The following is a 23059-nucleotide window of genomic DNA, read 5'->3' on the forward strand; positions in this document are numbered from 1 at the left end:
TTGGTTCCCCGATGCTGCGGCCCCGCAGCAAGTGACCGCCGCCACTGTCGTCCAGTCGGGGGCCTCTAGCAAAAAGCTCCAGGGCCCTTGCTGTGCCTGCGGTCCGACTGGCCTTTCCGCGACCGACCTGAACTTGACAAGACTTCACGCTACTGGTGAATCCGATGGCACCTCACTCACGGAAACCATGGACTGTCTCCTGCCACCGCGCGCAGTAGGCCTGGGGTTACCGTTTCTCTGGCGGAGTCAAGGAGCACACGTTTCCCGAGCAGTTGCAGTGTAGTGCTAACTTGAAACGTAGATGCAAATAACGCTCCGAACACCTGAGCCTTGAAATCCCAGAGCAGGGCTGCCTTTGATACTCCCAGAGCCTGAGGTCGGCCCCACGCCCTGTTGTGACACCTTCAGAAGCACTACGCCTGCAACACGCTCCTCCTCAGGTATGTGCAGGGCGCTGTGCCTACCGCCAGCAGCACCTAGTTTCACTAAAGCTGCGAGTCCAGGATGAGTTGAGCCTGTTTCCCAGGCACTCGCTAGCCGCCCCACCCTTCCGCCCCTCCCCATTCCGCTCACTCCGCCAGAGCCTCTTGGGTCTGATGACCAAACCCTGCCCACATCTGTTCACCTCATAGAGGTACCAAAATAGAAGACCGCCAGAAAAAGAGGTGTTTGGTTACACATCACAGATGACTGTCGCAAGTCAATTTAGCTGCGGCAATAAAAGCTGCATATCCCAAACCGTTGTGAAACCATGAGTTGTGGACAGTGAAACCGGAGTTAACCTTCTGTGACCAAAAAAAGGAAAAAAGTAATGACAAAACATTTTTTTTAATTATAGTTTATATTTATTGTGTGCCTACTGTATACAGACCCTGCTAAGCACTTTATATGGATTATCTGATTTAAACTTCTGAGAAATTGCTTCATTTTTTTTTTCTTTCCATTTTTTGTTCAGATAGAGCAGGAGGGAGAGGGAGAGAGAGAGAGAAACATCGACACGAAAGGGACACATGAAGTGGCTGCCACCCGCACAACCAACCAGGGCTGGGGACAAACTGCAACCGAGGTACATGCCCTCAGCGGGAACCAAACCCGGGTCTCTCTGGACCGCAGGTCGACGCTCTAACCGCTGAGCCAAACCGGCCAGGGCGACAAAACATTTTTTAAAATTATGACTCAATGAGGATATAAATGTATTGTTTGTAGTAAATTTTGAACCGTGATCTTTATGGATTACCCACTCCCATCCCCAAGTCCTTACATATTTAGAAAACTTCCCAGACAGCTGTCTAAGATGAAATTTTGGGCTAGAATAATGTGGTTAATATTTATTCCAAAATTCAAATTTATTTCAAAGTTCAAACTTTGCACTCAGGAAGATTATTTGACAAAATGAGGCAGATTGATTACATATACCTAGTATAAAACCAAATCTGGCATGGGTTCTATGGATGTAATAAGTGAGTTACCAAGTATGTATTCTACTGCCCTCTCATGGGTAAGATGGAGATATACTTACTGGTAGTGTCTTTTTATTTTTATTTATTTATTTTTTCTGGGTCCACCCTATTCCTCAGACTGTTATATTCAATACAGTCCATATATAAGTGAGATCATGTGGTATTTGTCTTTTTCTGCTTGGCTTGTTTCACTTAGGATAATACTTTTCAGGTCCCTCTATGTCGTCTAAAGGATAAGAGATCTTTCTTGCTTACAGCTGCATAGTACTCCATTGTGTATATGTACCACTGCTTTTTTTTTTTTTTTTTTATCCTCACCTGAGGATATTTTTCCATTTTTTGTACAGATAGAGTGGAAGGGAGAGAGAGAGAGAAACATCGATGTGAAGGGACACATCGAGTGGCTGCCACCCGCACGACTGACCAGGGCCGGGGACAAACTGCAACCGAAGTACGCGCCCTTAGCGGGAACCGAACCCGGGTCTCTCTGGACCGCAGGCCGACGCTCTAACCGCTGAGCCAAACTGGCCAGGGCTGTACCACTGCTTTTTTATTCATTCGTCTACTGATGGACAGTTGGGCTGTTTCCAGATCTTAGCTATTGTAAATAGTGCTGCTATGAACATGGGGGTACATATATGATTGGTGTTTCAGGCTTCTTAGGGTATATTCCTAGAAGTGGGATCACTGGGCCAAATGGAAGTTCAATTTTTAATTTTTTGAGGTAATACCATATTGTCTTCCATAGTGGCTGCACCAGTCTGCATTCCCACCAGCAGTGCACTAGAGTCCCCTTTTCTCCACACCCTCGCCAACACTTGTTGTTTGATGATTTGTTGATGGCGGCCATTCGGACAGGTGTGAGGTGATACCTCATTGTTGTTTTAATTTGCATCTTTCTGATGATTAGTGATGTTGAGCATTTCTTCATATGTCTCTTGGCCATTTGTATGTCCTGTTTGGAGAGGTGTCTATTCAGCTCCTCTGCCCATTTTTTAATTGGGTTCTTTGTCTTCCTTTTATTGAGTTGTATGAGCACTCCATATATATTGGAAATTAACCCCTTATCTGATATATCATTGGCAATGATGTTCTCCCATACAGTGGGTTGCCTTTCCATTTTGATGGTTATTTCTTTTGCTGTGCAGAAGCTTTTTAGTTTGATGTAGCCCCATGTGTTTATTTTTCCCTTTGTTTCTGTTGTCTTAGGTGATGTATCAGTGAAACTTCTGCTGCGTATGATGTCTGAAATTTTGTTGCCTACATTTTCTTCTAGAATTTTTATGGATTCATGGGTCACATTTAAATCTTTTATCCATTTTTAGTTTATTTTTGTGTATGGTGTAAGTTGATGGTCTAGTTTCATTTTTTTGCATGTAGCTGTCCAAGGTAGTGTCTTTTTAAATCTGAGAATAGAATGTTTAACTTAGCAGTTTGTACTATTTTGATAAGGTAAAATAAAATCAGGTTCTCTAAGGGACTTACAAATACTCAGCTAATAGAACTTCAACTTTAGAAACCAGGGAGAGGACTCTTAGGGCTAGTACAAACATGCTGTTGAGCTCACACCTATGCTTACAGCTACCTGTACAGAGTGTGGAAACAGGAATTTGCTATTGATGGTTTGTTGTGTTCTTTTGTTTTGTTGTCGTTGTTTGTTGTTGTTGTTGCATTTGAAATGTCATTACTTTCTGAGATGTTTCACAAAATGCTCTTTTCACATTTGTATCCACTGATCCTGTAACTTCACACTTGAGAGTGGAAATGAAATTGTATTCTTTATACCTTTGCTGTCTAGAATAGTACCTGATACTTTAGATATTTGATCAGTAATTGTTTAATGAATAATTTGAATGAAGTATCAGTCCAACCACTACATGGCAACACAATTATATGTGCATAAGTGTAGTCTGGCTAAATGGACCTCAGCTTGAGTAATAGGCAACTTCTAGAAAATGACATTACATCTTATTTTGGTAAGTGAAATCATTTAAAATACATCACTACAAATGACTATGATTTTATTATCAATTAAATTCTTAAAGCTAAGAATCCTTTTGTAAGATAAAGTCTCACTAATATAATAACTCATAAGTACAGATTTATTATACTTACACTTGTTCTATTTTTGTCTAAGAAAGCCACTCTTCAGTTAAATCCTGTCAAAAGGACTTTTCAGTGATCAAAGTGCCTTAAGCAAGTTTTTATTCTATAAACCAAAAGCCTACGTTATCCCAATAACAAGTCATTGGTTATACTTTTTTTCCACCTTAATAACTGTGTTGCCTGAAAGTCATGGAAATTCTGAATCAGACAAACCTAGATCTCCACTCTTGTGTATCTCCACTTAGGTGTATTCTTGTGCAGGTTATTAACTTTACTAACTTCAGTTTACTCATCCTCCCCACTATAGAGATAATAATACCTACTTTATAAAGTTGTGAAAAGAGTTAAATGAAATGTCAGTGGGACAATATCTAATCCGATCCTTGGCTTGTAGTAGGAATTCAATAATTGGTCATTAGTATCCACATACTACAATGAAAATCTCACTGATATTATTATTTGGTTTATTTATTTTAGTCTCCTGACTTAAGGCCTTCAGCAATTAAATTAAGTTCATAACACCAGGTTTCATAGCGATAGGCCATGCGGATTTGGGCTACATTTGTCCTCCGGATATCATTTCCCATAGGGCCTTCCTCAAGGTAATTGTTGCCCAGGAACTTTGCCTTCTCCTGTAAGAGAAAAGTAAGCAGAATAGCTGTTGTCTCTTTTTACCCTGATATAGACAAGAATTACATCCTCCACAAAGATTCCTTACTTATGTTAGCCATTGGCAAAAGGGAAAAAATCTAATTGTTAAAAGCACTCCTCTAGTGTCTCGGTGTGCATGGCCTGCTGAGACACAAGTGCATTTGGTTTCCCTTACCCAAAAGGCATGGCCAGAGAACTAGAGTAATTCTTTCTAGTCTCTGTCCATAGCAACTGCATGTGATTTGCGGGATAATTTTTTTCCATATGTATCTCCAGCTCAATTTTCAGTATTCAAGTGACCAGATCTAAACTCAGAAGGGTCTACCTCATGAGAAATTCCACATTGCAGAACACTGTTCCTTGCCACTTCACACATGTCACAGGTACTCAGCTTGAAGACTTGGGCAGCGATGGCGTACTCTTCCATTAGTGGCTCCTTCAGTTATGTATTTAAATGAGGCAAAAAGAAAGGAAAGGAATGTATTAAAAGAACGACATCTTGCACACAAAAAAGAGTGAAATAAATTGATGTAATTCTTAAATTCTGGGTGGGAGACAACAGCCCAGCAAAATATGCTTGTATTGCTCCAGATTCCATATGCGTACCTTGGTGAAGTGGAATTGCATTGGGTCATCTGTAGACAGTGAGATCATCAGCCCTTTCTGGAGGAAATCTAAAAAAGGGTTTTTGGCGTATTCTAGAAATAAGCTGTTGTTACTTAATGGTGACATAGCAATGGGAATCTGGGCTAAGAAATACAGGTACTGTAACACAGGAGTCTGAAAAGAAAAGGAAAAACATATTTAAGGATGTTGGAAAAGGGATACAAACAAAAAATGTTAAAATCTCATGGTCTACCTGAAGTTTTAGCTTTCAACAAATTATCACCTGTTCTTTAAATCCCCTGGTGACGAAGAGGAATAGTTTTTAAATGTGAATACTACTTAGAATAAAATGATTTGGGATTATCAGTGTTCAGAAGCATTGAGTTAGATGGTCTGTCTCTGGCAAAAGACGTCACCTAGAAACACTGATTTTCTTTTCTCTACAAGGAAGTTCTGACTCTCACGAAAGGCATTTTAAAACATGCTATAACAAGGAATCTGGCAAAAAACTAGCTTAAGGTGAGCCAGGCTACCTCTGAATTATCCTTTGTGGGAGTTCTACAATGGAAGCCAGGCCATCTGCATTAACTCGTTTATGCAACAATTAGCTGGGTAATCTTGAGCAAGTTCCTTACTTCTCTGTGCCCCTGTAAAGTGAATGGCACTAAACTAAAAAACCTTTTTTGTTCTACTCTAATTTGATGTCAGTGTTAATAATGACGTATAATTAGCTCCAATAAAAAGTTACTATTTTTAATTTTTTTTAATTTTTCAATAACAGTTTACATTCAATATTATTTTGTATTAGTTTCAGATATACAACATAGTGATTAGACATTCATATACCTTACAAAGTATTCCTCCCAATATTTTCAGTACCTACCTGGCACTCTACATAGTTATGACAATATACTGACTATATCCCCTATGCTGTACTTTTCGTCCCTGTGACTGTTTTGTGACTACCAATTTGTACTTTTTAATCCCTTCACCCTTTTCACTTATCCCCCCCAACCTCTCTCCCCTCTGGCGATCACCAACCAGTCTGTTCTCTTTATCTATGAAGCTTTCCATTTTGATTGTTCGCTTAAATTTTCACTATCAAGAAGAGAGCCTCTGCCCTGGCCGGTTTGGCTCAGCGGTTAGAGTGTCAGCCTGCGGACCAATGAGTATCGGGTTCGATTCCGGTCAAGGGCACGTATGTTGGTTGTGGTTCGTCCCCAGCCCTGGTTGGGTTGTGTGAGGGGCAACCAGTTGATGTATCTCTCACATCGATCTTTCTCTTTTTCTCTCTCTCCCTTCTTCCCATTCTATCTGACAATAAATAGAAAAATACCCTTGGGTGAGGATAAAAAAAATTTGAAAAAAGAAGAGAGCCTCCGACTCACCTTTTTTAAATTCAGGCCATGAGAAATATTGTCTGCTGTCATGAATGCTGTCAGAAGATGGGTGAGCGCACCAGCTTCCCCACAGTGAGGTCGGAACAGAAACGTATTCATGCCTCGTTCCCTAGGGAAAGGGGACTGCTGTAGGAATCGCAGGTGACTGACTAGGACCTGTCCACAGTTCTGGGCATAGAAAATTCAGCAGAAAAGTGAACTCTCTCGAAGGCTGTTAATATGGAGCTTTCAAAGGATTCAGCAAAACTGGCAATTCCGAATTCTAATCTTAATTCTTCCTAAACACAGACTTGAAAAAGAGGCATCAGAGGACACAAGGGTACAGAGGAAAGTCAGGATTTGATTACCTGAATAAAACATTTTCACCTGCAACAGGAAATTGACCAACATCACCATGTCATCATTTCTCCTACTCACAAACTGTTCCCGGAAAAACCCATAATAATATTCCTCTATTTGTTCTTACTTAGATCTATTAAGAAGGGGGACATATATGGAGTTTCATAATAAATTGAACAGTGATTACTATAAATTACTATAAACTTTCAAAGAAAAAGGACTGAATGTTACTGAAGGCTCTAAAACGTCCATTCCTGCCCCTAAATAAATTTAAGTAAAGAAACTGAAGAAAAATTCAAGGGAAAGAAAATTCTGGTTTGGGCCAGCTGGAAGCATCCCAGCAAAGCAGTGCAGGCCCCTGACCACCGAGGGTGCTCATGCGTGAGGAGAGGTGCCACATCAATTCTCCTAGCTCCAGTCTCGTCTACTTACTTTCTCAGGCTGTTGAGCACCGTGATGTTCGCATACATGTAATAGGCATAGTAAGTGTAAGATGGATTACTTCCCGTTGTCCACTCCTGAGGCTTGGGGCTCTTGGAGGAAAACATGTGACCACTGTGTTTGGACTCATCATCCACACTGTCAAAGCCAGTAATCTGTCAGAAAAAAAGCAAGCCATGCAATGAGTTCAGTCCAACTGCAGGGTCCCAGTCCTCAGACAAGCTTTCAGCTCCCAAAGGCAAGGACCAAATATCAGAGATAAACCAAGGATTAATCACAGCCAGGTGGGTGGGCTGGTTCATGTGCAGCACGATGAAGGCCGACAGGTTCATGCTTACATGCTTGAGGAAGACACTGAGGTTTGGGTGAGCCTGGGGGTTGATGGTGGCCTCAAATATCGGCATGAAAATATTCTCCAGCATCTTTCCAAAGTGTGGAAGGAAATCCTTAGATCGAAACACATCACTAGAGGCAAGAATGAAGAGAATTTAGGAGGACAGGAAGATTTTTAGGACTGATAGCCCCAGGATGAGGGAACCAGAGGACCGAATGCCATGTTCAGGAAAAAGCCTAATTATGTCCATCCCGGGTCCACTCTAGTACACTCTTCTTGGTTACCCATAAAAAGGGATGCAGTTGGGGTGAGCATAGGAAGTGTCAATTTCTTGCTGGGCCACATGCCTTCATCTCTTCTATAAATCCTCTGGTGGTAAGAAAAGTGAACTTTCACAGCTAAATGCAGTTAGAGAATGAGGAGTATAGGGACTGTGACATAAAAGGTTCAATTATTTATGTGTGTGGCACACAAGATGCTGAGCATGGCACAGTTATCAAGAACCATTCTGATATGCTCTAGCCTGGGGCAGTCCAACAAACTCCTATTATAGCACTCAGTATATTTTAGCCACTCTTCTAACTGGCCAGAAATATTAGCTAATTTAATCCTAATAAGTTCAATACTGTTGTTACCCCATTTTAAAGATGATAAAACAAAGGCAAAGAGAAGTCATATAACTTGTCCGAGGTCACACAGCTAGTAAGTGGTAGAGCCAGGATTCAAGCATAGCCAATCTAGGTCCAGGGTCCATGCTCCTAACTACCACACCTACTGCCTCTCTGACTTAATGATATTAGACAGAAAGTACTATTCCAGTCAAAAAGTTACTTTTTTGGCTAAAGAGACAGGATAAAATTTTTGTATTGCCACAGGTTGCACAAAACATGAGGTAGGTGGCCAGAAAATATATAAACACTCACGTTATCTAAATGCTCAATGACATGGAACATCTCTGAGGGCAAGAGTAATTAGCAGATGTTAACACCAGTGATAAATACTCATTGATTATGGAGAACTTGAGCACTTGCTGATGAGACGATCAGCAAACAGTGAAAGTGGTTCTGATACAAGGAAGCTGCATCCCAGTACAGATGAGAATGGAAAAGAATGAACTGGACACAGAGAGGAAGAGCAGGAGAAAGAAAGTGTATAGTAAAATGTATATCATTTTCTTTTTTTCTAATTTTTTTCTTTATTGATTTTAGAGAGAGAAAAAGGAGAGGGAAAGAGAGATAGAAACATTGATGAGAGAGAACATCGATTGGCCACCTCCTGCATGCCCCCCACTGGGGATTTGGCCCACAACCTGGGCATGTGCCCTGACTGGGAATCAAACTGGCGACCTCTTGGTGCATGGGTTGCTGCTCAACCACTGGGCCACACCGGCCAGGCTGTATATATTTCTTATCCTAGCTAAGTTTTAATCATCCTCAGTAAGTTATTTTGTGATCTACATAAAGTTCTGTGTTTTAAAACACAAAAACAAAAAACCCTATGGTTAGAAAACTGAACTGAAATAATCTTCCTAACTTCTGTCTGTGGCCAGGAGTGCTGAACCCAGAGTGAGCAAAATCTGGCACCCAGGACCCACGACCCAGTACTAAGAGCTTATTTCTGTCTGGATATGCTGCACATTTCTTGTTCATGGAGAGGAGGTGAGGCTTTAGAGTTTCCGGTGGGCAGGTACATACTAGATCCTAGGGACCTGGATCATCCATGTCATGTTGGGGCAGTGGATGCGGTTGAGGACAAACCAGGTGGAGAGTTTGCTCCACTCATCAGGACTGCGGCCATAGATTGACAGGCGGGGCTCAGCGTGCTGGTACTTGGCCTCCACTAGGTCTGTACCTACCTCCTGCAAAGTCAAAAGAAGAGTCCAAAGCTAGGAATTCCCACAAGTAAATCGGAGGTCTAAGGACAGGGGATGGGTACTAAGAAGAAAAGAGGAAATGTGAGAGGAAGTCAGTGGAAAACTACCACGGTTAAGACCTAAGGGAACAGAGTTGAGGAAAATCTAGTGGGAGTAAAAGACTGATGGGCCATTATGGAGTCTAGAGAGTGAAAAAGTCAGACTGAGCATGATGAGATATCCAAGGCACCTGCAAAAGAAATTGAGTTTTTCATATGCTTCCTGCCTCCCAAAACACATATCTCCCAATTCCACATGCCATTCTTGCTTCCTAAAGCTCAGGCATCTTGAAGAGGAGGGCGGATTCCAATCCCAACTCTTTCTGAGTTTACAAGTCCCAAAGCCTGAGAGGGCCAGGTCCTTAATCCCCAAACCACATCTTTAGCCTGTCTATCCTAGGAACAGAGGTCTTTTAAATTTATGGTAGTGGACATTTCAGAAGAAATTCTTTTTTCTTCCAAACTTTTTTCTTTATTGATTTTTAGAGAGAGAGGAATGGAGAGGGAGAGAGAGAAACATCGATGAGAGAAAACATTGATTGGTTGCCTCCAGCATACCCTCCAACTGGGGATTTGGCTCACAGTCTGGACATGTGTTCTGACCAGGAATTGAACTGGTGACCTCTTGGTGCATGGGTTGATGCTCAACCACTGAGCCACACCAGCTGGGCTCAGAAGAAATTCTTATATTCATGTGTGAAGTGATTGCTTCAAAGGATAGCGCACTTCCTCCCTCCCACCCTCCCTTCCTTCCTTCTTTCCTTTCTTTTCTCTCCTTCCTTTCTTCCTTCCTCTCTTCCTCCTCCTCCTCAAGAACCAGGCCAGGTACCATAGATATGATGGTTCCTCCTCACCTTGATGATAGTGGCAAAATATTCCCCATTAATGAAATTGTCTGTCTTCAGGTAGAGGTCCCGTAGCTCACTTGCTCCTACAGGATTGTATTTGTCATTGAACTTATCAAAGCGCTGGAAGGTCTGGCGTCCCTGAATCAGGAAACAGGAACACAAGTGAATCATTAGACCTGCCTGGACACAAAGAGCTGAGGAATGGCCATGAGGAACAGGGGCCTGGTAGCAAGGGAAGGGGCTGGGCTCCAAGAATGGAACCTGGGACAGTTCACAAATGAATGAACTTCAAAATTGTGGTGCTTCCAGTCAGCATGGTAAGCCAACACGGCTCTGCCAAGGGAGGGGCTGTAGGAGAAAGACATGTGGGGCTCTTCAGTGTTCAAGTGAAACTGGCATTATCTTTACAACTTACAGCATGAACATCCAGAGAATCAACAGTCAGGTCGTAGGGATGCATTTTTAATTTGGCAAAAAGTTCCTTTAGGGTCAGATTTTTCTCCTTGGTGCTGTAGACCACTCTGTCTGCATCAATTTGGTAAGATTTCTTAATAAAGCGCAGAAGGTGTTTCTGGTTCATGCAAGCGGCTGCATGGATATGGGTATCCACCTGCGTGTACATTCAGAGAAAGAAAAATCGACAAGCAGCTTTAGTTATACTGCTCTGTTAGAGGCTATGGTGCCTGCAGATTCCACTGTGGTGAGAGAAAGGAGTAAGTAGCAGGGCTGTGACCTGACGGCTGATGGAAAAGGCCTAGCAAAGGAAACAACCCAACCCAACCAAACAAAACACCCATAGCACCTTTTTGTGTCATTGCGAGGATGTGAAAGGTTAGGCTGGATGCAATAACAGTGCTTGCTTCTCTTGGATAACTGTACATCTAATCTACTTCCAGTTTACATTCAATCCACACAAAATTCTTGAGGACCATTCTCTACCTCAGAGACACATCTGGAAGTGAAGTAGCTACCACAGTTTTGAACCCCAAAGAGAAAGGGTTGAAATTATGAAGCCTTGGTACAGTGACAGCATGTATGAGTGAGATATTTTTATAATTACAATTTCATAAGCTAAAGTTTTGATAGATCATTTGCCCAAGATTATATAGGTGGCTGAGCCAGGATTTGGTCCTGCATCTCTGCTCTTATAGTTTCTTTTATATTTTTATTTTTTGGTACGTGCCCCTAGCAGGAACCGAACCAGGGACTCTCTGGTCTGCAGGCTGATGCTCCAACCGCTGAGCCAAACCGGCCAGGGCTGCTCTTATATTTTCTAGTCCCACTTCCTTGAAACCACTTAAATGGTCAGAACACATCTTGGAAGTGTTTCTAGTTGGTGAGTTTTCCTCAATCATTAGCTCATTGGATATCACAATTGTTTTGTGAGCTAGCCTGAGCATATATATTCCCCAATGAGGAATATGAAAATCAGAAAACCCTGGCTGGCTGGTTTGGCTCAGCGGTTAGAGCATTGGCCTGAGGACCAAGGAGTCCTGGGTTCAATTCCAAGGGCATGTACCTTGTTGTGGTTAGTCCCCGGCCCCAGTTGGGGTCGTGTGGGTGGCAACTGAACAGTGTGTCTCTCACATCGATGTTTCTCTCTCTCTCTCTCTCTCTCTCTCTCTCTCTCTCTCTCTTCCTCTCCCTCTCCGTCCCACTCTGTTTGAAGATAAATGTAAAAATATCCTCTGGTGAGGATTAAAAAAAAAGAAAATCAGAAATACTTAATCAACTTCCCCAATATATTACAGTCAGGAAGTAGAAATAAAAGGACAAAATAAAAATCTTTCATATCCTAGAATAGTGTGGGTTTTGAGGTTTTATTTGCTTTCATTACTTTTGTTGTTGAGGATTATAATTTTTATGGCAAGAATATAGTAAATCTTTCTATGTGGAAACCCATACAGATGTTTTTACCCTTTTAGACATAATCTGTCTACTTTCAGTAAATTCCACTGAATCTATAATCTTACATTAATCAGAAAAACAGTATCTTTCTTGTCCTGCTCCAGAAATACTAATTGTGTTAATGTTTTTGTCCAGGAATGACCTCTGAGCAGCAAAATGTTTACCTTCCTGCAGTTGTAAAAATCCCTGTGGGCATTGTTCTTCAGCTCCTTTAACTCCTCCATCTCATTGAGCATCTCATGGACCTGGAACTTGGAGGAGAGGAACTTCAGGCGCCGGTGGGTATATGTCTTTCTGTGAAAAATTAAATCACATGATTATAAAAAATTCCAGGCATTTAAGGAAAACAGTCAATTTCAAAACCATTAGCCCTAGCCAGTTTGGCTCAGCAGTTAGAGTGTCAGCCTGCGGACCAAAGACACCAGGGTTCGGTTTCCGCTAAGGGTATGTACCTCCGTTGCAGTTTGTCCTCGGCCCCGGTTGGGGTTGTGTGGGTGGCAAACAGTCGATGTGTCTCTCTCATCTCGATGTTTCTCTCTCTCTCTCTTCCTCCCTCTCTCCTTCCCGCTCTATCTGAGGATAAATGCAAAAATGTCCTCTGGTGAGGATAAAAAATAAAAAAATAAAAACTTCCTGCCATTTCTTTAAAAAAAAAAAAATCAGAACCCTCAACAACTACAGGAAACAATTATTAGAACAAACATTTTGATTTACTCTGGGTTCCCAGGGCTTAATCCTTAATCTTTTCATCTACATTGGACATGGTAAGGAGGGAGGACTTGGGAAGGCATTTCAAAGTCATGGGTGACTGTGGCTCAAGGTGAAGGCCTTGGCTTTGGAGTTGGCAGCTTTGGGCTCAAATCCTGGCTCAGTCAGCTGCGTGACTTTGGGCTAATTACTTAACTCATCAAAGTCCAGCTATAAAAGTGGAATTATGAAAATACCCACTTCATAGAACAATTGTCAAGAGTATAAAAAAATCATGTACATGGAGGGTTTAACATAGTATTTAAACATCACAAACACTTAATAAATACCTATTTTTACTACCAGTTGTCATAGTAGGTCAGGTCTCACTAAATACTTACACAGGTCCTTGGGCAATCAAAGCAAGTAAAAAATTCATATCATCTATGAAGGAGTCCAGATTGAGGTAAGGAAGCGGCTTAGGCTCATCTTTGCTGGCCGATGCTTCATTAGGATAGATGTGGACTACGCCGTCCTTCATTTTGAGGTGATAATGCAGGTTTTCTGGGAGGTTGTCTGTTCGGAAGGGGTCTTCTCCCTTCTTCACAGGTGGGGTAAAGACTTTTTCAATAAAACACAGAGTAATATATCAGCACACAGAATGAATGGCCACATAAAAATAACCAAAAGATGAAATACTGTAAAATCTCATTTGTTTGGAATCCTGCACTTTGCAGGTTGTCATTATCCAGAGCTGAGCTAAAGTTTATTTTTACATTATTGTTCAAAAGTGGCTAAACAGTAGTATAAAATAACTATACTATTTCATCTAGTGTAAGAATAATTTTCAAGCTCCTTAGAAGTACTGTTTACATAATTGATACATTTCTTACAAATAATTTTAATTATTTACTGAATTTGGTTATCAAAGGCCTCCTGTTTAGAGCATTTTATTAGCTTCTGAGATAATTGCGTAGAAATAAAAGTAAAACTATAGTTAAAAAATAGAGTTTGGATCTTTTCCTTATTTAAACCAACCTTCTCTATCAGTCTTAATTTAAAGAGGTTATTTTTTCATAGACTAAGTTATTAGAGCAGTTTTAGGTTCACAGCAAAATTGAGCACCAAGTACAGAGTTCCCATGTACCGCTGCCCCAGCCCCACCCTACACACAGCCTCACTGCCGCCATCCCCCACCGGAGAGGCACATTTGTTTCAATCAATGAGCCTACACCGACACCTCATTATCACCCAAAGTCTGTAATTTACGTCAGGGTTCACTCTTGGTTTTGTACATTCTGTGGGCTTTGACAAATGTATAATGACATGTATACACCTTTACAGTATCACAGAATAATCTCACTGCTCTAGAAATCCTTTGTGCTCCATTTAGAGTGGTTTTAATATAAATGGAAATATAAAATAAAGTTTTATTGTAAGAATTTTAATTCTTATTGTAATGATATTTCCCACCATTTCTGCTAAAGGAACTAAGAAGAGATTATATGGATGAATGGCCCCTTCTTTCCACTGTTACAGTTTCAACCTAAGAAAGCCAAGAACAAAGTCCTTGAAAGCACTCATCCTTTTACTTTCTTTATATATATTTCTTCTTTTTTGATATTAGAGAGAGAGGAAGAGAGAGATGGAAACATCAATGAGAGAGAACATTGATTGGCCACCTCCTGCATGCCCCCCACTGGGGATTAGGCCCACAACCTGGGCGTGTGCCCTGACCGGGAATCGAACCAGTAACCTCTTAGTGAGTGCATGGGTCGACACTCAACCTCTGAGCAACACTGGCTGGGCTCACCCTTTTACTTTCAACAAGTATGTGCCCAAGGCATCAAAAAGTCCCCTGTTTACAAGTGACTACTAAGATAGCCAGAGTGAGAAAAAAATAGAAAAAAAAATTTGCATATTTTTGTGTTCAAAACTGGGTGATAAGGAACACGAAAGAAATGAAACAGGGCCCAGCTGGTGTGGCTCAGTGGTTGAGCATTGACCCATGCACCAAGAGGTCACCAGTTTTAAATTTTTTTTTTTTTTTTTTTATCCTCACCCGAGGACATTTTTCCATTTTTTGTACAGATAGAGTGGGAGGGAGAGAGAGGAAGAGAGAGAAAGGGAAACATCGATGTGAAAGGGACACATCGAGTGGCTGCCACCCGCACGACCAACCAGGGCCGGGGACAAACTGCAACCGAGGTACATGCCCTCAGCGGGAACCGAACCCGGGTCTCTGCGGACCGCAGGTGGATGCTCTAACCGCTGAGCCAAACTGGCCAGGGCGGTCACCAGTTTAATTCCTGGTCAGGGCACATGCCCAGGATGTGGGCCAAATCCCCTGTCATGGGGCATGCTGGAGGCGACCAATTGATGTTCTCTCTCATCAATGTTTTTCTCTCTCTCTTTCTCTTTGTTCCTCTCTCTCTAAAAATCAATAACGAAAAAAAGAAATGAAACAGTATGTTGCTACATCAAATATCAATTTTCCTTATACTTAAACATTCTAGTGAGATAAAGTATAATTTAGGAGATAGAAAGACAAGTCAGCCCTGGCTGGTTTGGCTTAGTGGTTGGAGCGTCGGCCTGTGGTACAGAGAGACCCGGGTTCGGTTCCCGCTAAGGGCGCGTACCTCGGTTGCAGTTTGTCCCCGGCCCTGGTTGGTCGTGCGGGTGGCAGCCACTTGATGTGTCCCTTCACATCGATGTTTCTTTCTCTCTCTCTTCCTCTCTCTCCCTCCCGCTCTATCTGAACAAAAAATGGAAAAATGTCCTCGAGTGAGGATAAAAAAAAAAAAAAAAAAGACAAGTCAAACTTCCTAAATGTCAATATTTTATTTATTTATTTATTTTTTAATATTTTATTTATTTATTTTTAATCCTCACCTGAGGACATTTTTTCATATTTTATTCAAGTAGAGTGGGAGGGAGAGAGCGAAAGAGAGAGACATCTACCAACCAGGGCCGGGGACAAACTGCAACGGAGGTACATGCCCTTAACGCGAACTGAACCTGGGTCTCTCTGGACCATAGGCTGACGCTCTAACCGCTGAGCCAAACCCACCAGGGCGTAAATGTCAATATTTTAGACAAAGGAATACCAATTTTATAAACTGGACACATGTTTAATATGACTTAATATTATAAGGAGATTTTGGAGAGAAAGTTGTAGGACTGGAAATCTTTTCCTAAAAAAAATATCTATAGATATAGATATAGATATAGATATAGATATAGATATAGATATAGATATAGATATATGTCTATATTATATACAGTGATACCTCGGTTCTCGAACGCCTCGGTTTTCGACCAAATGGAGATTCGAGAAACTTTTGTCTCGGAATCCGAACAAATATTTGGAACTCGAACTTCCGAGATGAGCCAAGTTGAGCCGAATGGCGTTCATTCGGCCCAGCACGCCTTGCTTGCGTCATCAGTGTGAGTGCAGAGAGAGAGTCACGCTTTGTGGAGTCATGCTTTCCTATTGGGGGTTTCATTGCTTCGGTTCTCGAACAATTCGGTTCTCGACCGTCCTCCTGGAACGAATTATGTTCGAGAACCGAGGTATCACTGTATATGTGTACATATTGTGTGTGTGTGTGTGTGTGTATTAATCCTTACCCAGGGACATGCTTTTATTTATTTTTAGACAAGAGGAAGGGAGAGAAAGAGAGAGAGAAAAACATCAATGTGAGAGTGAAACATCAATCCATTGCCTCCCGCCCTGACCAGGGATCAAACCTGCAACCATTTGGTGTACAGGACAGTGCTTCAACCAACTGAGCCACACCAGCCAGGGCTGGAAATCTTAAACTATGTAAGAATTTGGGTCCAGCCCTGGCCGGTTTGGCTCAGCGGTTAGACCCGGGTTCGGTTCCCACTAAGGGCACATACCTTGGTTGCAGTTTATCCCTGGCCCTAGTTGAGTCGTGTGGGTCGCAACCACTCGGTGTGTCACTTTCACGTCGATGTTTCTCTCTCTCTCTCCTTCCCACTCTATCTGAACAAAAAATGGAAAACTGTCCTCGGGTGAGGATTAAAAAAAAGAAAGAAAGAAAGAAAAAAGAATTTGGGTCCAGCTGGTGTGGTTCAGTGGTTGAACGTCAACCCATGCTCCAAGAGGTTGCCAGTTCGATTCCCACTCAGGGTACAGGCCTAGGTTGTAGGCCCAATCCCCAGGGGTGGGGCATGCAGGAGGTGGCCAATTGAAATTCTCTCTCATCAATGTTTCTATCTCTCTCTCTTCTTCTCCCTTCCTCTCTCTCTAAAGTTAATAAAAAATTTTAAAAAAAAAGAATTTGGGCCCTGGCCAGGTAGTTCAGTCAGTTAGAGCATAACTCTGCTATCCCAAGGTTGCAGGGTCAATCCCTGGTCAGGGCACATACAAGAATCAACCAATGAATGCATAAATAAGTGGAACAACAAATCAATGTTTCTCTCTCTCTCTCTCTCTCCCCCCTCCTCTCTCTCTAAAATCAATAAATTAAATTTAAAAAAAAGAATTTGCAAGTTCAAAAACCTTAAATATTTGTTTTCCCTGAAATTTCAATTCTAGAATTATAATCCTAAAGATATAAAGATGTTTATATAAAAATACTTATTGTAGCATTGTTGGAAATAAGTTTTAAAAGTCAGAAATCTAAGTGCCTAAAACCAGGAATTGGTTGAATAAATTATGATACAGTTATGCAATATAAGTCTGTGAAATTATTAAAATTTGATTATTTAAAAATATGTATTTGACTTTATACAAGGCAGAAAGTAAAACATGAGATATATAAAGTACTGTGGAAAGTCAAAACATGCAGTTTACTTTTATCCAGAGGTAGGAAGAAGGAGGGAAATGATAGTTTTTGGGCTGCCTTTTGAAGCATGAGGTTGGGTAGGGGTATTTGGAGACGCAATGAAAAAGTGAGGGAAGGGCATTGCAGGCACAGGGAACAGCATGCAACAATGCAGCCACAGGAAAGTGCTGAGCTAAACAGAAAACAGGAAATATTTTGACCAGAACCGAGTTCAAAGGTGCAATAGAGGAGTTGAGTTCATATGTAAGTTGAGTTTGCATGTCCAGAAATAAATGGATAAATAAAATGTAGTTAGGAGGCCAGATGGTTTTTAGCCTTGAATGCTAGGCTAAAAACTGAACTCATTGTTGTAGGCGATGGGAGCAGTTAAAGGTTTAGCCAGGAGAAGATCTGTGTTACAACTGGCACCAAAGTGACGATGAACTAAAAGAGAGTGAGATTAGTGGCCAGTTTTGCTCAGTGGTTAGAGCATCGGCTCACAGACCAGAGAGCCCCGAGTTCGGTTCCTGCTAGGGGCGCACACCTTGGTTGCAGTTTGTCCCCAGCCCCAGCTGGAGTTATGTGGGTGGCAACCAGTCGATGTGTCTCTCTCACACCGATGTTTCTCTCTCTCTCTCCCTTCCTCCCTCTCTCCCTCCCGCTGTATCTGAAGATAAATGCAAAAATGTCCTCGAGTGAGGATAAAAAGAAAAATCAAATAATAAAATAATTTAGTAGAGTAATTAGAACATAATGCAATAATTTGGACAAGGAGAAAATAGGCTTAAATTAGGTTTGGGGGAATCGCGAAGGAGAAGTCTTGAGACATACTATACAGACTGAATTAAGAGACTGGACACGTGGATAGAAAGAATGGAGCCAAAGGTGACTGATATTTTTAGACCGGATTATATATAATCTAGGGGCATATTTAATAATAATTGAACTTAAAGATATATTCCATACATTGTAGAAGAGAATTACTTACCTGGATAGAAGTTCTCATTTGCTACCCAAGGCTCACCGTCAATGTTCCGCAGGTACTTGGAGGGGGTTTTAGGGAACCTCTGAAAGGATTTCTGCATGTATTTCTCCCGGATACACAGGGCCTGATATAGACCCTTACATACCATCTCAAAATCTTCTACTGTAACCTGCCAAGAACATTTCAGGGTGTCAGAATCGCTCCTGTGTAAATCCGAGAAGTGGGCAAAGCTTGTTGGCACCTCCCAGTTGTCCTGGGTGTTGCCGAGCCCCACCTGCCATGTGGTTGCTGCCTAACTGACTTGGGCCCTGTGTCTCCCTCCAGGTGCAGGTCCCGACATTTTCTCACTCAGCCATTTTTACCAAAACTTACCTGTGGAACAAGTCTTTCCTGTGTTTGGTTTTTACTAGATAGCAGTGATTTTCTAGCAAATATGATTTAAAAACCCATTCTCACATGGAATGTTTTCCCTTGCTTCCTTCCTGGTAATATATGAACATTTTACTTATAAGCGTGTGAAGACAGTATCTCACCTGGAAGTCAGTGTGGCTCTCATTTGGGAATTCAAACCACTTGCTGGTCAGTGAGAGAGATATTTGGGGGTGTTTTAGTTTTTAACCCACATGCACCTCCTTCTGTAGCTTTAAATGGATCAGAACATCATCCTGTGAGAAATCATTCTTTTGGATAATTTCAAAGAGAACTTTATCTGTGGCTAAAGGTAGAGAGATTCTAGAGTAAAACTGTCTTGGAACTGCTGGACATTTGCTAGACCTGTCTATTTCCCGTGCTCCATCCCTGACTCCTGGCTGGGCCTGGTGGGCCCAAGCAGTAATAACTTGAAATCACTGAATGCTCATCGTCAGAGCATTTCTGGGACCAATATAAGCTTGTTCTCACTGATTTGAAGTCCTGATATTGATTCTAATCAACTGAACTCTTTAAAAAAAACCTGCTGACCTTGGCCAAGAGAGTCCAGCATAGGTACCAGGCCTGAGGGTCTGCTTCCACTGGCATGCTTGCCTTGCCACCTCAGGGGCAAGATCTGGATCTCACTCACCTTTGTGTCCTTAGCACTTAGCACATGATGCCTGGCACAGAGTAGGTGCCCGGTAAGGACTGATTGAACTGAATCAGTTGTTCTCAGGGATCAGTGGCCTTGAGGACTTAGTCCTGATTGCCCTTTACCTCTCTGTTCAATTAACAGGGTGAAGGTGGATTTGTACAGACTATGCCCAGGTGGAGTGCTGCTCAGCAACTCAGACACCTTCATGCGACAGGTAGAGCAACACACTTGGTTCATCAGACTCCAGACCGAGGCTTCAGGTGCCCTTCATAGGAGGACTGGCCTCTCCCTGACTTCTGTGAACCTTGTGCTTCCTCCCATCTTCTTTTATTCCTCTTTTCATTTTACCAAGCACATAGATATCAAGTTTGTCTCTTCGTTTTTTGTTTATCCACACCCGAGGACATTTTTGCATTTATCTTCAGGTAGAGTGGGAGGGAGAGGACGGGGAGAGAGAGAGAGAAACATCGATGTGAGAGAGACACATCGAGTGGTTGCCACCCACACGACCCCAACCGGGGCCAGGGACAAACTGCAACCGAGGTACGTGCCCTTAGTGGGAACCGAACCCAGGACTCTCTGGTCCGCAGGCCGATGCTCTAACCTCTGAGCCAAACTGGCCAGGGCTGTCTCCTCATTTTTATAGTTTTTTTGAACTCCATAGTTTTCCAACCTTCATTTCCATGTCACTACTAAACAGTTTATTTCAATTATTTAGCATCTAAACCCCCTGCCATTTGCAGAGCACCCATGTTGTCATACAGAAAATGAATAAATGACAGTAGTGGTCATTACACTGCTCTGTCACTTTTAAATATCTCAGAACTAACTCTAAGTGGGTCAGTCGCAGAGAGGGTGCTTAGGACTGGTCATGAAAACTATATTTGGAGCACAGAGTGATAAATAAATAGCATCACCAATATGATGCTGATTCTGCAAGTCAATTGTGGCAGAGATTTATTAACTGACCAACTGTTGTAGGTAGAACAAGCAGATCAAGTTGTTTGTGACTTGAGCTTACTATCCCTGTGGCATCCTAGAGTCTGTTCCAAGCAATACTCTATTATGTAAGCATCTGAAATGAAACTGGAGAGGACAGTTGGTCACAACCCAATAGCCCCATTAGAATTTTCTCATCTTTCTTTTTTTTAATGGTTTCTCCACTCTTCTCTCTTCCCCCTCCTTTTTCTTGGTTTAGTTTACGCTGCCTGCAGCCATTCTCTCTATTCTAGGTCTGTCCCAAGTCCATCTTTCCAAGGACCCTCCGTGCCTCCTGGAGGCTCTCGTTCCTGTTTTGTGATGCCCTCAGTAAGACGAGTCCACCAACTGCTCTCTTTGGTTCTTTTGCCCAAATCTGTCCACTGCATTCTGTAATGCATACACTGCATTCTACTGCATATTCTCCATTGTCAAGAAATGAGGTAAAGGAGGAGAAATTATGGGGGATGATGAAAGCAAGACAGAAATATAAGTCATGACATATTGGTGTTAAAATGCAATAATATATAATAAAGGGCAGGTGAGCTAACACCTTCCTCAAAAGGAAAGGGGGGAGGTAAGAAGCTGAAACAATCAAGCTGAGCATCTTCCCAGCAGTTACATCTGATGCGCAAGGAGCAACTCACCCCAGAGGCATAATCACCAGTGATCTGCACTCTCTGAAAATCAGGCACAGTCTGATAAGTTGGAGAAGAAGAGATGTATTCATCAATGTGGGACATTTTGGTGGAAGATGTTTCACTTTGTGGAATGGAGAGATTAATAGTCTTCCGTCCAAAGAAATGCTTTTTTCTGGGTTTGAAATGAAAAATAAATTAATAAAAGGATTTATTTTTGTCTTCATTGGCAGTTTAATTGTGATAAATTGATGTTTCACTATAGAGTTTCATTTTGAGAACAAAAAGTGAAAATTAAAATGTGGGTTGGGTGTTAGAAACAGGATCCAATCCTATGGGGGGGCTATCACATGACAGTGTTTCCTTCTTCTTGGAATGGGGGCCTGAGGAAACATACTAGAAGATTTTCAGCATGATGTTGTCCTGCTGAACAGGACAGTAGCCCACTCCTAGCAGAATAGGCAGTCTGGGGACCACAATAAACACAGGCTATGTCAGTTACTACCTGTGTCATTTAGTGCATATTCCTTAACTTATATGAGCATCTGTCTCCCCATCTGCCAAAAAAATGGTGTAATAATGCCTACCTTACAGGCTTTCTGTAAGATTTCATGTATATAAAATGCCTAGCACAATACCTGGAATTTTAAGTTGCTTAATCAATATTACTTCTTCAAATCGACAAGTACTTATTGAATTTTTACTTTGACCCAAGCCCGATGTTGGGTCCTATGGGGGCTGACAAATAAGGTGAATTTGTTATTCTTTCCTTAAAGATATAAAGCCAAGAGAAAGACAACAGACTGATCTTTTCCCTGTGAAGCTGGAGATAGAAGGGTAGGAGAGTTATATGAGGTGGGGGTTCCAGGTAAGTGGTTTATATAGGTCTGAGGACAAAGTGATGGCAGATTCTGAGTAGTAGAGTAGTTCAAATAAGTGAAAACAAACAGATTTGTAGAGAGGAATCTATGAAAGTTGTTGGGAGGCAGTAATTCTGCATTATAGGCATAGAGTGGGCCTGGCATGAGGGCAGAAATGGAAGGCTGGGTCCTGGAGGAGGTCTGACTGGCTGGAGGACAGGATTCGCATCAAGCAGAATACTAAGCTGGCTGAGGTCAGAGTCTGAAGATGAGGCTCTTGAGTTCCAGTTCCTGAACCCATCAGGCATAAGCTGAGTGTGTGCACAGCAGCCAGCAGCTTGCTTTGGTTTGGAACAAGTGCATAGTAGCTCATGTCCTGTAGCTTGGGCAGACAGGGAGGCTTCAGTTAAAGGGAGTTGAGACTGAGGGTAGGAGGGCCACTGTTTTCTTCCATTTCAGTCGTATGTGATGGGGGTGGGGCGGGGGAGAGAATTTTTAAGTTACTGGCAGAGTTCTTCCTCTGAGTTGAACCATCATTCAGACACACTGAACCATCTACCCTGATATTTCCCCTTCCGTGTGTCCCAGTGTACTAAGTACCCATCTCCCTTACACCACTTACCTCTTGCCTTCTGTGGAGGTGGACAGAGACTCCAGGTGGAATATGTGTGCTTGCATCTCAAGATGGGAAATTGGACAGTTTTCATCCACATCAAAGGGGGAAATCTCTTGACGGCCTCCCTCATCTTTGACTTCAGAGGCAAACACTTTTTCAGCAAAGCTACGCATTGCATCGTCAATTTCTAAAAGAGGTGTGCATGTGTTAGTACTCAAGCCCTTTCCCAGATGCCACCCAAGGGTTTCTGCTATGTGTAAGGCTCAGTGCTAAGGACTGTCCTGGGTGCATGGCTCCCCTGCTGTCTGACTGTCCCAGAAACGCGATGGGAGTCGATGCCTGCACTCTCTTTAGTGGCTTAGTGTGGGCAGCTTGGAATCCATTCTCAGAAACACAGGTCAGATTCTTACAACATATTTCAGGAGGGTCCTA

The 23059-nt window shown here is 42.1% G+C and overlaps 1 protein-coding gene and 1 long non-coding RNA gene across 3 annotated transcripts in view; one reads left to right on the forward strand and one right to left on the reverse strand.

Annotated features, from left to right (window-relative positions):
- Positions 1 to 19777, forward strand: LOC118637307. Its single transcript, XR_004960936.1, has 3 exons — positions 1 to 440; positions 12140 to 12282; positions 19677 to 19777. It is a non-coding gene; the product is annotated as an uncharacterized LOC118637307 (long non-coding RNA).
- AMPD1 (adenosine monophosphate deaminase 1) overlaps positions 4025 to 23059 on the reverse strand; it is a 24331-nt gene continuing 5296 nt past the window's right edge. For both annotated transcript variants that reach the window (XM_036272661.1, XM_036272660.1), the window contains 14 exons: positions 22634 to 22814; positions 21161 to 21326; positions 18473 to 18638; positions 13093 to 13312; positions 12169 to 12298; positions 10512 to 10706; positions 10103 to 10234; positions 9032 to 9195; positions 7342 to 7468; positions 6995 to 7158; positions 6212 to 6332; positions 4824 to 4997; positions 4543 to 4653; positions 4025 to 4198 (listed from right to left, as the gene is read on the reverse strand). In XM_036272661.1, coding sequence (XP_036128554.1) covers positions 4040 to 4198; positions 4543 to 4653; positions 4824 to 4997; positions 6212 to 6332; positions 6995 to 7158; positions 7342 to 7468; positions 9032 to 9195; positions 10103 to 10234; positions 10512 to 10706; positions 12169 to 12298; positions 13093 to 13312; positions 18473 to 18638; positions 21161 to 21326; positions 22634 to 22814 — 2210 coding nt within the window. In that variant the 3' untranslated portion in view covers positions 4025 to 4039. The remainder of the gene's footprint in view (positions 4199 to 4542; positions 4654 to 4823; positions 4998 to 6211; positions 6333 to 6994; positions 7159 to 7341; positions 7469 to 9031; positions 9196 to 10102; positions 10235 to 10511; positions 10707 to 12168; positions 12299 to 13092; positions 13313 to 18472; positions 18639 to 21160; positions 21327 to 22633; positions 22815 to 23059) is intronic.

Source organism: Molossus molossus, unplaced genomic scaffold (genome assembly GCF_014108415.1).
Source record: "Molossus molossus isolate mMolMol1 unplaced genomic scaffold, mMolMol1.p scaffold_m16_p_20, whole genome shotgun sequence".
Classification (NCBI taxonomy): Eukaryota; Metazoa; Chordata; class Mammalia; order Chiroptera; family Molossidae; genus Molossus; species Molossus molossus.